Source organism: Medicago sativa, chromosome 3, assembly GCF_051527215.1.
Source record: "Medicago sativa cultivar Bolivia chromosome 3, Bolivia_mono, whole genome shotgun sequence".
In the NCBI taxonomy this organism is placed as follows: Eukaryota; Viridiplantae; Streptophyta; class Magnoliopsida; order Fabales; family Fabaceae; genus Medicago; species Medicago sativa.
In genome coordinates, this window is record NC_140751.1 from 2820903 (window position 1) to 2835420 (window position 14518).

At 35.9% G+C, this 14518-nt stretch overlaps 1 protein-coding gene and 1 pseudogene across 2 annotated transcripts; both read left to right on the forward strand.

Annotated features, from left to right (window-relative positions):
* Positions 1-1473: 1473 nt before the first annotated feature.
* Positions 1474-4092, forward strand: LOC146934911 (beta-galactosidase 7 pseudogene; annotated as a pseudogene). The gene has a single exon (XR_015030071.1). The product of XR_015030071.1 is annotated as a beta-galactosidase 7 pseudogene (transcript).
* Positions 4093-9483: 5391 nt separating this feature from the next.
* Positions 9484-12930, forward strand: LOC146934912 (uncharacterized). The gene is made up of 3 exons (XM_085757510.1): positions 9484-9804; positions 11676-12785; positions 12881-12930. Exons 2-3 carry the CDS (start codon positions 11687-11689, stop codon positions 12928-12930), a joined length of 1149 nt encoding a protein of 382 aa, XP_085613636.1. The 5' UTR covers positions 9484-9804; positions 11676-11686.
* The last annotated feature ends 1588 nt before the right edge of the window (positions 12931-14518 follow it).

Sequence of the window (14518 nt, forward strand, 5' to 3'; positions counted from 1 at the left end):
TTATTGCCTGTTGCTGGTGTTGCAGGGAGTTGATGGTATGCGATCCGATTTCATGTTGACAATTGTTTCATTCGCCAAATTATACACGTGTTTGGTCCTTACAAACTTTGTTTGTTATAATTGATTAGGGTTGAATCCATTGTGTGTTGTTCTTTTTGATGTATTACCTGTTAGGGTTGACTCATATGGATTGTCTGGGTCGGATTTTATGTCCCCCCAATTTTTATATAATTTTTCCTTCTTTTAAAAATATCTTTGAGCGGCAAAAGATTAAAGTAGGATACCAACTTAATTGGACACTATTCTTTTTCATATCATTTTGCTCTTGCCTTATAATAAAAAATATTATATATATTTTTCATAAGCTTACATCGTTGTTTCTTAAGTTTATAGCGTTTTTTGACAAATTAATTCAAGTAGCATTTTTTTTTGACAATTCAAGTAGCATTTTAACTTATAACTTCTCATTTTACCCTTAATTCAATATTATCTCATCAGTTTTACTCATATAATAGATTATCTTTATAATTTTGAATACTAGCGTATTATAGTTGGTAAAAAAAAAAAACTTGTGTATTATTGTTTTATACAAAATTAATATTTATTAATTATACACTAAATGACAAATTCATCTTATAAATAAATCATATTGTTTTAAATGCTTGTGCAGATGTGCTAGCAAAGTTGGGAGCTAATAACGTAGATCTTTTAATTATGCTCCAAACGCCTCCTTCTAGTTTGTCATTCGCTTTGCTAGCTGATGCTCTTGGGGTGTCCTTTGTAAGGATGTAATCCCTTTTTTTTTCTTTTCTTTTTTCTTCTTTTTCTTTTCTCATGTAACCAAAAAAAAATTAACTTTTATAATGTTTTTCAATTTTATTTTAAATATTATGTTTATAGTTTTTATTTTACAAAATATTAATATTTCATGATACTGTAAATTATTATTTTTTATTTCTTAATGTTACATAAAATCATAAAAAAAATTAATATTACATATAATTACATAATGTATAACAAGTTTGTACCCAAAAATAATAAAATAATGTATAGAAAGTGCAATAGGACTAGTTTTAGAAGTATAAATAAAATATGACTAAGCTCTATTCCGGCACATTTTATGTTTGGTAGAACTTTGTGGTTCAGTTAATATAATCTCATTTCTTTGGTTACATATATAATTTTATTTTGGCATGTTAAAAAGCACCACTATATTTCTTAAAAAACCAACCATCAGATTAGGAATTGACTATTCACAACCAACCGATATTTTTAACTAAGAAAATTTCAACCAAAATACCATTTTAAGGTAGGAAGGGAATCTAATTATAGACATAAATTAATCCTTATCCGATTGTATGGATATTATCCATAATATACAAATAAACTAAAAATAGAAAACCCAAGTATGAAATTGTGCCTAGAAAAACTTGTACATTGACCATAGATGATATATCAAGTCCTAGGATTTGGAAATTTCTTATTGCATGGTAAAAAAATATGTCTAATCCTACGTTTGGGACATTTCTTATTGCATGCTTAGCATTGTTGTGCACTTGTTCATCAGCAACAATTGTTGAATATGATTCAAGTGCAATTATTATTAATGGAGAACGAAAACTAATAATTTCTGGTGCAATTCACTACCCACGCAGCACTTCACAAATGTGGCCAGATCTTATTATGAAAGCAAAAGACGGTGGTCTTGATGCCATTGAAACCTATATATTTTGGGACCTTCACGAACCTGTTCGTCGCAAATATGATTTTTCTGGAAATCTAGATTTCATCAAGTTTCTAAAAATTGCCCAAGAACAAGGGCTTTATGTTGTGCTTAGAATTGGTCCTTATGTTTGTGCTGAATGGAACTATGGAGGTTTCCCGATGTGGTTACATAACATGCCAGGGATTCAACTAAGGACCGACAATGCAGTTTTTAAGGAGGAAATGAAAATATTTACAACAAAGATTGTAACCATGTGCAAGGAAGCTGGATTGTTTGCACCACAAGGAGGACCAATTATTTTGGCTCAAATTGAGAATGAATATGGAGATGTCATAAGTCATTATGGAGAAGCTGGGAATTCATACATTAAATGGTGTGCCGAAATGGCTTTAGCTCAAAATATTGGTGTCCCATGGATCATGTGCAAGCAAAAAAATGCTCCAGCCACTATGATCGACACATGCAATGGCTATTATTGTGACACTTTCAAGCCAAACAATCCTAAAAGCCCTAAAATATTTACAGAGAATTGGGTTGGCTGGTTCCAAAAATGGGGTGAAAGGAGGCCACATAGAACAGCTGAAGATTCAGCATTTTCAGTTGCACGTTTCTTTCAAAATGGTGGTGCCCTCCAAAACTACTACATGTTTCATGGAGGAACAAATTTTGGACGAACCGCGGGTGGCCCGTTTATCATTACAGCATATGACTATGATGCACCACTTGATGAATATGGTAACTTAAATGAACCAAAATATGGACATCTTAAAAGACTCCATGCTGCCATAAAGTTAGGAGAGAAGGTTCTCACCAATGGCACTGCTACTTGGGAGAGTCATGGAGATTCTTTATGGATGACTACATATACAAATAAGGGCACTGGACAAAAATTTTGTTTCTTGAGTAATTCACATACCTCTAAAGATGCTGAAGTTGATTTACAACAAGATGGAAAGTATTATGTTCCTGCTTGGTCAATGTCTCTTCTCCAAGACTGCAACAAGGAAGTTTACAATACTGCAAAGATTGAAGCACAAACAAATATTTATATAAAGCAACTAGATCAAAAATTAGGAAACTCGCCCGAGTGGTCATGGACATCCGACCCAATGGAAGACACTTTTCAAGGCAAAGGGACATTTACTGCATCTCAACTTTTAGATCAAAAGAGTGTTACCGTTGGTGCTAGTGATTACTTGTGGTACATGACCGAAGTTGTCGTAAATGATACAAACACTTGGGGGAAAGCAAAGGTGCAAGTGAATACAACAGGTCATATTCTTTATTTATTTATTAATGGATTTTTGAAGGGTACACAACATGGTACCGTTAGTCAACCTGGTTTTATATATGAAGGGAACATCTCTTTAAATCAAGGTACCAATATTATAAATTTATTAAGTGTTACAGTTGGTCATGCAAATTACGGTGCTTTCTTTGACATACAAGAAACTGGCATTGTTGGGGGTCCTGTAAAACTCTTTTCAATCGAAAATCCAAACAATGTTTTGGATTTATCAAAATCTACTTGGTCATACAAAGTTGGGATAAATGGTATGGCTAAAAAGTTCTATGATCCCAAAACCACCATTGGAGTTCAATGGAAAACAAATAATGTTTCTATAGGAGTACCAATGACTTGGTATAAGACTACTTTCAAGACCCCTGATGGTACAAACCCCGTAGTCTTGGACTTGACAGGCCTTCAAAAAGGAGAAGCATGGGTTAATGGTCAAAGTATTGGTAGGTATTGGCCTGCAATGCTTGCTGAAAATAAAGGATGCAGTGACACATGTGATTATAGAGGAGAATATAATGCTGATAAATGTTTGAGTGGTTGTGGAGAACCATCTCAAAGGTTTTACCATGTGCCAAGGTCATTCTTAAATAATGATGTAAACACATTGGTTTTGTTTGAGGAAATGGGTTTTGGTGCAACCCCTTTCAATGTGTCTGTCCAAACAGTTACCGTTGGTTCTATATGTGCAACTGCAGATTATGGAAAAACCCTAGAATTGAAATGCCCAGAGGGAAAAACTATGTCAGAAATCCAATTTGCTAGTTATGGAGATCCAGAAGGAAGTTGTGGGTCATTCAAAGTAGGTGATTGGGAATCACGTTATAGTAATACAGTGGTTGAAAAAGCATGTATTGGAAAACAATCATGTTCAATCAATGTGACAATTTCTACATTTCGACTAAAAAAAGGTGGCACGAATGGCCAGCTAGCTGTGCAACTCTCTTGTGGTGGCTCTAATCCTGAAGATAATCGTGTACAGAGTGTTCGTGCATAGTGCTACATGTTAAATTCATGTGACAATTCATGTTTTACTTTAATTTTTATTAATTAAATTTCAAACGATCAACCCACTTTTTTAATCATCTTCATAGATTCATTTTTTTAGTTTCAACTAGAACTTTGACCCGGGCATTGTAGGGGACAATTATGTTATGAAGTTATTTATTTTAACAAATAAATATATTTGTAAATTTAAATAATTAAATACTATGAATAAACAAAATTTATTTTTCGAAAAGCCAAACAAATTTTATTAAAATGAAAAGGTACCATAAATACTAACGAAAGCATATACAAAGATGAGGATTGTTTGAGGCAACAATTAATATTTACAACCACCCCTAAAGCTATGAACAATCATGTTGGCTTTTTATATTGTGTTAGCTGCATTTTGTTAAAACAAGATGTTGTAGCAAGATGTTGGACTAGATGTCCTAGACAAGTTAGTACAACATTTTATCTTAAGGTGAAATATTATGTTTTGCAATCTTAGAAGATTTGATTTATGCGTGAGATCATTGAAGATTTCATTGAAGATATGATTCACGTAGCTTGTGCTCCAAGAGGCATGTTGCTTCTAGAAGCAGCAAATGTCGGTTTAACCTTGTCGTGTTTTAGCATTCAATGTCCTAAACATTTTAGGAAACATTATATACGCTTCTAGAAGATTGTACCCGAAGACTCTTATGGATCAGTTGTATTGTATAGCCCGATTGTTCATCAAGCCCATGCATTCTCTGGCTATATAAAGGAAGTCTCAAACCTAAAGAAGACTACTGAAGCCGCAATTGTCAAAGTTTCATTTAGGGTATTAGTCTGTCAATTGTTACTTGTGAGCCACTCTTGTATCACCTTGATGCTTGAGCTGGACTGATAATTGAGTCGTACTTGTGAATCTCTCTAAGATTTTAAGCAAAGATAAGGTTTTGTTTATTGAAGTGTGTCTCCTTATTATAATCTTTATAATCACGGGTTGTGTAATTGAGAGGAAGTGAGATGAGATCTCATATCTAGGAGAGTCTTAGATAGAAATATCGCGGGTAGTGATTAGGTACGAAGGCAGTGGACTGGAGGTTGTTTACATAGGACTTCAAACTAATACTATTATTAGTGGATTTCCTTCCTAGCTTGGATGCCCCCAGATGTAGGTGACGTTGCACCGAACTAGGTTAACAAATACTCTGTGTTATTTCCTTCCTGCACTTTACTTTAAGTTGTTTATTGTGCTTAGTATTTGTTATCACATGTCCTGGACATTGCATTTAACATTCTTGGTGTCCTGGACATCGTATATGATATATGTCCCCTACGTGCCAGAATTTCAATTGCATCAGAGCAGACACCCTGTTTTGTTTAATGGGTGAGCTCCATGGTAGATAAATTCTGGTATTATGGAAAGCTCAAAGGAAGGAGGATTCATTAACATACCACCTATTTTGGATGGTACTAACTATGACTATTGGAAGGCTCATATGGTGGTTATCCTTAAGTCTATCGATAGCAAAACTTGGAAAGTTGTCATTAAAGGTTGGGAACATCCTGTTGTGATGGAGAAATATGGAAAGGCCACAAGTGCTTTAAAGCCAGAAGAAGACTGGTCCAAAGATGAAGATGAACTAGCTCTTGGAAACTCCAAAGTCTTGAATGCCTTATTCAATGCGGTTGACAAGAACATGTTCAGGTTAATAAACACTTGCATTGTGACTAACAATGCTTGGGAAATCCTCATAACCACTCATGAAGGCACCTCTAAAGTACGGATGAAGACTTCAACTTCTCACTACTAAGTTTGAGAATCTCATAATGAAATATGATGAATCCATTCAAGACTTTCACATGAGCATTCCTGATATTCCTAATACATCACTTTCACATGAGCATTCTTGATATTGATAATACATAAAGTGTTTTGGGAGAAAGGATATCTGAAGAGAAGCTGATTAGAAAAATTCTCTGATCTCTACCCAAGAAGTTTGAGGCACTAGAGTTTGTTTACTTGGTTTTGGTTCAATTGTCTCAATTGTCTTAAAGTTGTAAAACGGTATACGAACTTTGTCGAAAATGATCTTTAAGACCGAATACTCTGCAAATCTTTTGTGAATAGTTTAATATGATTATATGAAGATGTATGAATGATTGATAGGTGTTGAATATGATGTTTATTGTAACACCCCGTTTTCCCAACATAAAAATTTCACATATAAATCAGAGTCATTCAACATAAACGGAATGCTACACTTCTTAAAAATCATAAATGGAATAAATAACAATTCATCCTTCATAAATTGGTCAACATAAATATTCAAAAACTTCGCAGCGGATTTTAATTCAACAACATAATTAGTCTTGGCACGAAGGCCTCATCAAAACATCTCGTAATAATCCAAAAACTAAATCATAGTCGTGTAAAATCATAAGCAGTACGTAAGGAATAGAAAATAGCCACAAAAGTTCTCATCCCGTCACGTATCATAGCACCTAATGACACAGTGAGAGATAGCCACTCATGACAGCAATCAACAGCTACTTATTCCAAGCAGAAGGGGTGAAATTCACAAACAATAATGTTAAGCATATAATTCAACAATTATATTTAACAACATAAACATCGTCAACATATCATAACAATGGTCATGTAGCATCATTATCGTCATCATAATCAACATCAATATCAACTTCATAAATCAACTTAACAACTTGACTCGACAATGCAACTTAACTCGACTATGCAACTCCATCATTTTACTCATGCATGTGGTACCATTCTAGGGCATAAGCCCTTGTCGCTTTTGAGCATAAATATACTCCTAGGGCATGAGCCCTTGAGCAAAAGCTCCTAGGGCATGAGCCCTCGTCTTTAAATGAGTATGCATGGACTCAACATCTTACAACTTAGACAACATGAACGTCTTATATGACTCCAATAATTTGGATCAACATCTCACATCTTAGACCGACACATGCAGCTTTAATCAATAGTAAACAGCAACATGGCAGCACATTAATAATCTCAAGATATAACAATATCAAAATGTAATCATCGTCTCAAAACATCACTTATAATTCACATAATGCATATACGATTATATATATATATCATCAGTAACAACATTAAATCATCTTATAACAACTTCACAGATCATCGTTAATATTATATTCAAACATCAACAATTCATCATATAACATTGTATTCAAACGTCAACAATTCATCATGCAATTTGTAAAAACATAATAAATTATACATAACATATTTCCATGTCAAACCAAGGATACTAGAAAGATATCACAATTATCAACAACTTTCATGTTTATACCAAAGACCAATTTAAAACACAGACGTGTGAAAAAGACGCAAAAACATGAAACAGAGAATGCTGTCACCGTGCAATTTTGCTAAGACCTCCTCAGAGTATTTTCATCATAACTCAAAAACTAAAAGTCATTTCCACGTCAAACCAAAGCCACTGGAAAGCTAACAAAATTATCTAAAACTTTCATGTTTACACGCAAGGCCAATTCTGTACCGATCAATACCAGTTTTCGTTTCGAAATCGAAAAAGTTGTGCAGAAAGTCCATAAAAATTCACTGTGACCTACGTGCAGTAATTTGACCATAACTCAAGTTCTATAAATCATTTTGACATCAGACCAACGGCATTAGAAAACTAACATCCATACCTACAACTTTCGTGTTTACACCTAAGACCAATTCTGTACCGATCAATACCAGTTTCTATTTCAAAATTCGGGGCAGGGATAAGACAAAATCAGGAAAAGCAACTTATATTATTCAAATTTTACATTCATTGAAAATCGTCACAATCAACAACAACAACTCAACATAATTCATACCCAATTCATAATATGACATTAAAAACAACAATCATCAATAACCACAAATCAACAACAACATAACATAAATCATCAATATCACTCTTAACCCTAATTCTCTAATTCACAAAAACTAAACCTACAACATGTTAAATGAAATTTTCAGAATCATAGACTCAAGATTATTGAATGGTAGTCCCACCCTTACCTTAGATTGATTGATTGCAAGGATTCTACAGACTTCTCTTCTATGGTTCTTCTCTTTCTCTAGGTTTCTCCTCTTTCTCCCAAAAACAGTTTGCACGTAATCCTTATTTTCTAACTCTGACTCTCCTCTTTATATAAACCTTAACCTATTTATTTTCTCTTAATTCCAATTCTGCCACAAAGCCTCATTATTCAAAATAATTATATTTCTCCACTAAATATATACTTCCACTAAATATATTCTTCCACTAAATATATTTCTCTACTAAATATATTCTAATAAATAATAAAATAAAGTCACTCAATAAAATATCAACATATCACATAATTAAATAAATCATATAATTCGACTCTATCTCAAGAAAAATAATTAACAACAACAACTCAACATAATTCATACCCAATTCATAATATGACATTAACAACAACAATCATCAATAACCACAAATCAACAACAACATAACATAAATCATCAATATCACTCTTAACCTTAATTCTCCAATTCTCAAAAACTAAACCTACAACATGTTAAATGAAATCAGAGTGTTTATTCGTAAACGGAATGTCACATTTCATAAAAATCATAAATGGATTAAATAAATATTTATCCTTCAAAAATATTCAATATAAACATTCGGATTTAGTTCAACATCTAAAAATAGTCTTTGGCACCAAGGCCTCATTATAAAAGTCTCATAAATAGTCTAAAACATAATAACTGGTTCAATCCAACAACTTCATTATAATTCTCATAAATCAATACGTAAGGAATAGAATATAATGTCAAAACTCCCATCCCGTTACGTATCAGAGCACCTAAAGACACATAGTGAGAAGTCCACTCACGATCACACCTATTCTTGATTACCTGCAAGTTACCCATACGAAGAGCAACATTTTCAAGCAGAAGGGGTGAGATTTCTCAAACAATAATATTAAGCATATAACTCATTAATTACATTTAACAACATAAAACATCATATAATTCAACAATTATGTTTAAATACATAGATATCATCATATAACAGTCACAATCATCGTCACATAATACCATACAAATATTCCATCACTAGACACTTCGTTAAAACATCACAACTTGACCTTTGGACTCGACAATGCATCTAAATTCGACTATGCAACTCTTATCGTCTTAAACCATCTTGAATCTTCATGAAAATGCAAATGCATATGGTACCAATCTAGGGCATAAGCCTTCGTCGCTTATGAGCATAAATATACTCCTAGGGCATAAGCCCTCGTCGCTATTGAGCAAAAGCTCCTAGGGCATGAGCCCTCGTCTCTGGTTGAGCAAAAGCTCCAGGACATGAGCCCTCATCTTTAAATGAGTATGCATGGACTCAACATGTAACATCCCGCTCTTTTATATCGAGACATAATACCTGTTAACAAATAATACGCACGTTTAAGACAGGGGCATATTAGGAATTTGCGCTAAAGGTATACTTAAGGAAATTGAGCCCAAAATATTCATTATCTCTTTGGCTTTCTCTCACTAGGGTTTGCAAACATTTAGCTCTCTTCCATCTCTAGAAATCCAACCCCAATCTCTACTTAAATTCATCCTCATCTTGAATCTCTACTCTAAGCAAGCAAGGATGGTTGATTAGTCTTTGAAGGAAGTAGCATAGGATCATGAAGCAAGCTATCTCCTTTTGATCTCTACTCATCTAGGATGTTGGTTTGAGCTTAGAACATTAGAGTTTCATTTCTTTTGAGCAAGGTGAGTTCTCTAGATATTCATCCTACCTTTGGGTTGTTCAATCTTGTGAAGAAAATCAAGTAATATGATAGTTTAGTTTTTATGAGATTTGTTATCCCCAATTTAATCCTTGATGTTATGTGTTAAAATTTGCCATGAGACATGTTTAAATGAGCCATATATGTTATTGGATGAGTTTAGTGCATTACAGGTTTGAGTTGGCCAAGTTTTGGGTCGAAAATGGCGAAAACCCGCGGCCGGAACACGCGAAAACGCAAAAGTTCGCAGCGCTGCGCCTGAACAAGGGCGCTAGGCGCCCTGAAGTCAGAGAGCTAGAGCTAGGCGCCCACCTTCTGGCGCCAGGCGCCCCTGACAGTGCAATTTTCGAGTTGTTTTGTGCTCGGGTGCTTGGTGCCAGTCCTGTGGGGGTCCGATGCGATCGCGTTGAAACATATTTCCGCTGTTTTCACATATTTTACAACTGGAACAAACATGATTTCATCAAAACTTAGAATTTATAAACGGCTTGGAACTTGGGTTTTCGGCACTTTTGGTCTTTAGAAATTATTTAAAAGTTGCACCCATCATCCATTGAACTTTAAATCAAAAACCATGGCAATCTTAACATATGACACAAGGATAGCTAGAGAGAGTTGTAATATGATGGGGTAGTAACATACTTAGAAAGGGTTGAACATAGAGCATCGGCATAGCTTGTCGAGAATAGAACATCATCATAGAGACGATGTATGCTAGAATGTGATATGATTAGATATTTTATTCACAAAGTATGTTTTAATAACATGTAGGTGTCGTGTCTCACGTGATCACACTAGGTTGGTCTCGGGAGGTTTCCATTAGGTGAAACGGGATTAGCCGTAAGGGACCCGCACGTCGCTTAGGGAGTACCGTTGGTTATACCTTAGATAGGTTCCACCGGTTAGATAGGGATTGTGCTCGGGTTTACTCCACCCCGGGACTTTCCGTAAAATGAATTCAGATATGTTATTGTTCAACGCTAACTCCTAACTTAATTATATTGGTTACGAGATGACGTTAGATACGTTCCAGCTTATGAATAGAATAGTTAAAGATAGTTTTTGTCAATGACGAATATAGTTTTCCCCTAATCGTCCGACTTGATAACGTGACATAACTTTATGTATAGACCTCGATACATACAGGGTATCTTGGCCTAGCGGTCTTAGATTTTTCCCATGACCGCGATATCACGTATAGAGATAGCAAGCCTAAAACAATAAGTAGAAATCTATGACGGGATTTGTAAGCACTACCGTCTAGATAAGTACAATCACACACGTATAATCAACCGTCAGGTTGTATAGTAGGCACGTGGTAACCGTAGGTTTCTCCCCAAGGTTATCACTAGCTTAGGGGTAGATAGAACTCACTGAGGCGTTATGTCTCATCCCCCTCCTTTTTGTTCAGGTTCTCAGGTTTCACGTGGAAAAGGTAAAGAAAAAGCTTTGGATTGATTGTGCTCATGAGGAATCAACTTGGTGTTGTACTAGTAGAAGCATATGTTATATTATAAGAGCTTGTAATGAATTATGTATTTAGACTTTGTTCGGTGAACTTTATGTATGATAATGTAACATAGGAACTTTGGAGTGATGTTGTACCTAGACTCGAGACTTAATGTGGTTCCAATATTGTATAATTAATGTATCCAATATCAGTCCTAGCACTCTTATGAATATTCTAGATATTTTCATATATGGGTGTTACAATTGGTATCAGAGCAGGTCGATTCAGATCGTGCCTTGGGTCATTAATGATACCATATAAGTAGTTGTTCTTTTTGAGCTTAGGATATTTGTCCTCATTGTTATATTTGGTTAAAACTGATCACTTTGACTTAAATATGACAGTTAGAGCGATAATGTCTGGAGCGCGAAGGGCAAGAGGCCGGACAAGAGCTAATCAGAATGAGGAGGATAATGTTAACCCTGATGCCCAGATGTGGGCGCAGTTGATGCAACAAAACCAACATATGATGAATATGATGCAGCAGCAAATGCAACAAAATGCTCAGGCTCAGCAGCAATGGGCTGCATATATGCAGCAAGGTCCAGGTGGTTTTCATCAGCCCCCTCCACCACCTCCCATTGTGGGAAATCCAATCTTTCGGGAATTTAACCGGAACCATCCACCAGAGTTCGATGGTAGTGGTGAGCCACCTGAAGCAAAAAGGTGGATCAAGCAGATGGAAAAGATTTTTCAGATGGTTAATTGTACTGAGGAAGATAAGGTGATCTTTGCAACGAATCAATTCCGAGGTGCAGCGCTTGATTGGTGGGAAACTGCTCGGCGTAGGATGGAGACCAATGGGTTAGCTTTGAACTGGGAGAACTTCAAACAAGTGATGAAGGATAAGTATCTTCCTTTGTCATACAAGGTAAGGAAGGAACAAGAATTTCTCCACTTGAAGCAAGGTCATATGTCGGTGACAGATTTCACGAAGAAGTTTGAGGAGTTGTCTCATTACTCTACTCACAACGAGTATGCGGCTAATGAGATGTGGAAAGTTAATCATTATAAGCATGCTTTGAGGGGAGAACTCTATGCAGTAGTAAGTCAGCAAAGGGTAACAGATTATGATGAGATGGTGCATAACAGCTTGGAGGCCGAAAGAGGTTTTGATAGAGCTGTTAAAGAAGGTACTACCGGTTTTGATAGTAGAAAAGGAAGCTTTGTTGACAGGCATCATGAAAAGTTGAAGCCGAAGGGGTCCCCGCAGAGAGGGAAGCAGTCAGGATCGTTCAAATCTTATCCGACTTGTAAAAAATGTGGAAAGGCTCATATGGGAGAATGTAGGCTTGGCGATAACTCTTGTTATGCTTGTGGTCAGACGGGACATTACATGTCAAATTGTCCAAACAGAGGAGACAAAGGCAAAGGTGTAAGTACCACAATGACCAGAGGCAGGGTTTATTCACTAGATGGAAAGAAGGCCCAGACAAATGAAGACTTGATTGGTGGTACGTGTTTTCTTGGCCAGAATCCTGTTAATGTTTTATTTGATTGTGGTGCATCATGTTCCTTCATTTCATTTCAATGTGTTGAGGCTCTTCAGTTGTCTGTTTCATTATTAAATCCTCCTATGAAAGTAACCACGGCCACTAACGGGAGTATTGTAGCGAATTATGTTTGTGAAAATTGTCCCATCACCGTATCTAGCAAGACGTACTATATAGATTTAGTATGCCTACCGATGAAGCAACTCGATGTTATTTTGGGTATGGACTGGTTGTCAGCCAATCATGTATATATATGATGTGCTGAAAAGAGTATTTATATGCCTACTAGTGATACGGTGGAAGGAGTAGCCTTGTCAGAATTGATTAAGCATACGTATCAGATGGCTCAGTTTATTTGTGCTTAGGATAGAGGTTTTTATGTCATGCTCACGGTGACTTCAGAGTCAGATTTGAGTCCAAGTGATATTCCTGTTGTAAGTGAGTACCTGGATGTTTTTCCTGCGGATATCACTAGCTTGCCACCGGAAAGAGAAATTGAGTTTTCGATTGATTTGATTCCGGGAGCCGAACCAGTGTCAGTAGCACCTTACAGAATGTTTCCCTTAGAACTCAAAGAATTGAAGACTCAATTGGAAGAGCTTATTCAGAAGCATTTCATCAGGCCTAGTGTGTCTCCATGGGGTGCACCAGTTTTGTTAGTCAAGAAGAAAGATGGCAGCATGCGGCTGTGTATTGATTATCGTCAGCTGAACAAGGTGACTATCAAGAATAAGTATCCTTTGCCAAGGATTGATGATTTGCTTGATCAACTTAAGGGGGCATCTGTGTTCTCTAAAATTGATCTCAGGTCAGGATATCATCAGATTCGTATTAAATCCTCAGATGTGTCCAAAACGGCTTTCAGAACGCGTTACGGGCACTATGAATTTTAGGTAATGCCTTTTGGCGTATCCAATGCTCCAGCAATTTTTATGGATTATATGAATCAGATTTTTCAGCCTTATTTAGATCAATTTGTCATTATTTTCATCGATGACATATTGGTTTATTCTAAGAATCCGCAAGAGCATGCGCAACATTTGAGGATAGTGTTGGATATTCTTCGAGAAAAACAGTTATATGCAAAGTTTAGCAAGTGTGAGTTCTGGTTGTCAGAGGTCAAGTTCCTTGGTCATGTAATATCTCAAGGTGGTGTGGCCGTTGATCAAACTAAAGTTGAAGCTGTTCAAAATTGGACAAGACCAAGGAATGTTTCAGAGATTCGTAGCTTTTTGGGATTAGCTGGATATTACCGACGGTTTATCATGAAGTTTTCTCAGATTGCTCTACCCTTAACCCGACTCATGAGGAAAGATGTGCCATTTGTATGGGATGAAGAATGTGAGAAGAGTTTTAGAACTCTAAAGAAGAAGTTAACTCAAGCTCCAGTCTTAGCCATACCCGACCCGGAGAAAAAGTACGTTGTGTTTTGTGATGCATCTTCTAAGGGACTTGGTGGAGTACTTATGCAAGAAAATAATGTGATAGCTTATGCATCTAGGCAACTCAAAACGCATGAAGAAAATTATCCTACTCATGACTTAGAGTTGGCAGCCATAATTTTTGTTTTGAAGATATGGAGGCATCATTTGTATGGAGCACATTTTGAGTTGTTTAGTGATCACAAGAGCCTAAAGTACTTGTTTGATCAAAGGGATTTGAACATGAGGCAACGACGTTGGATGGAGTATCTG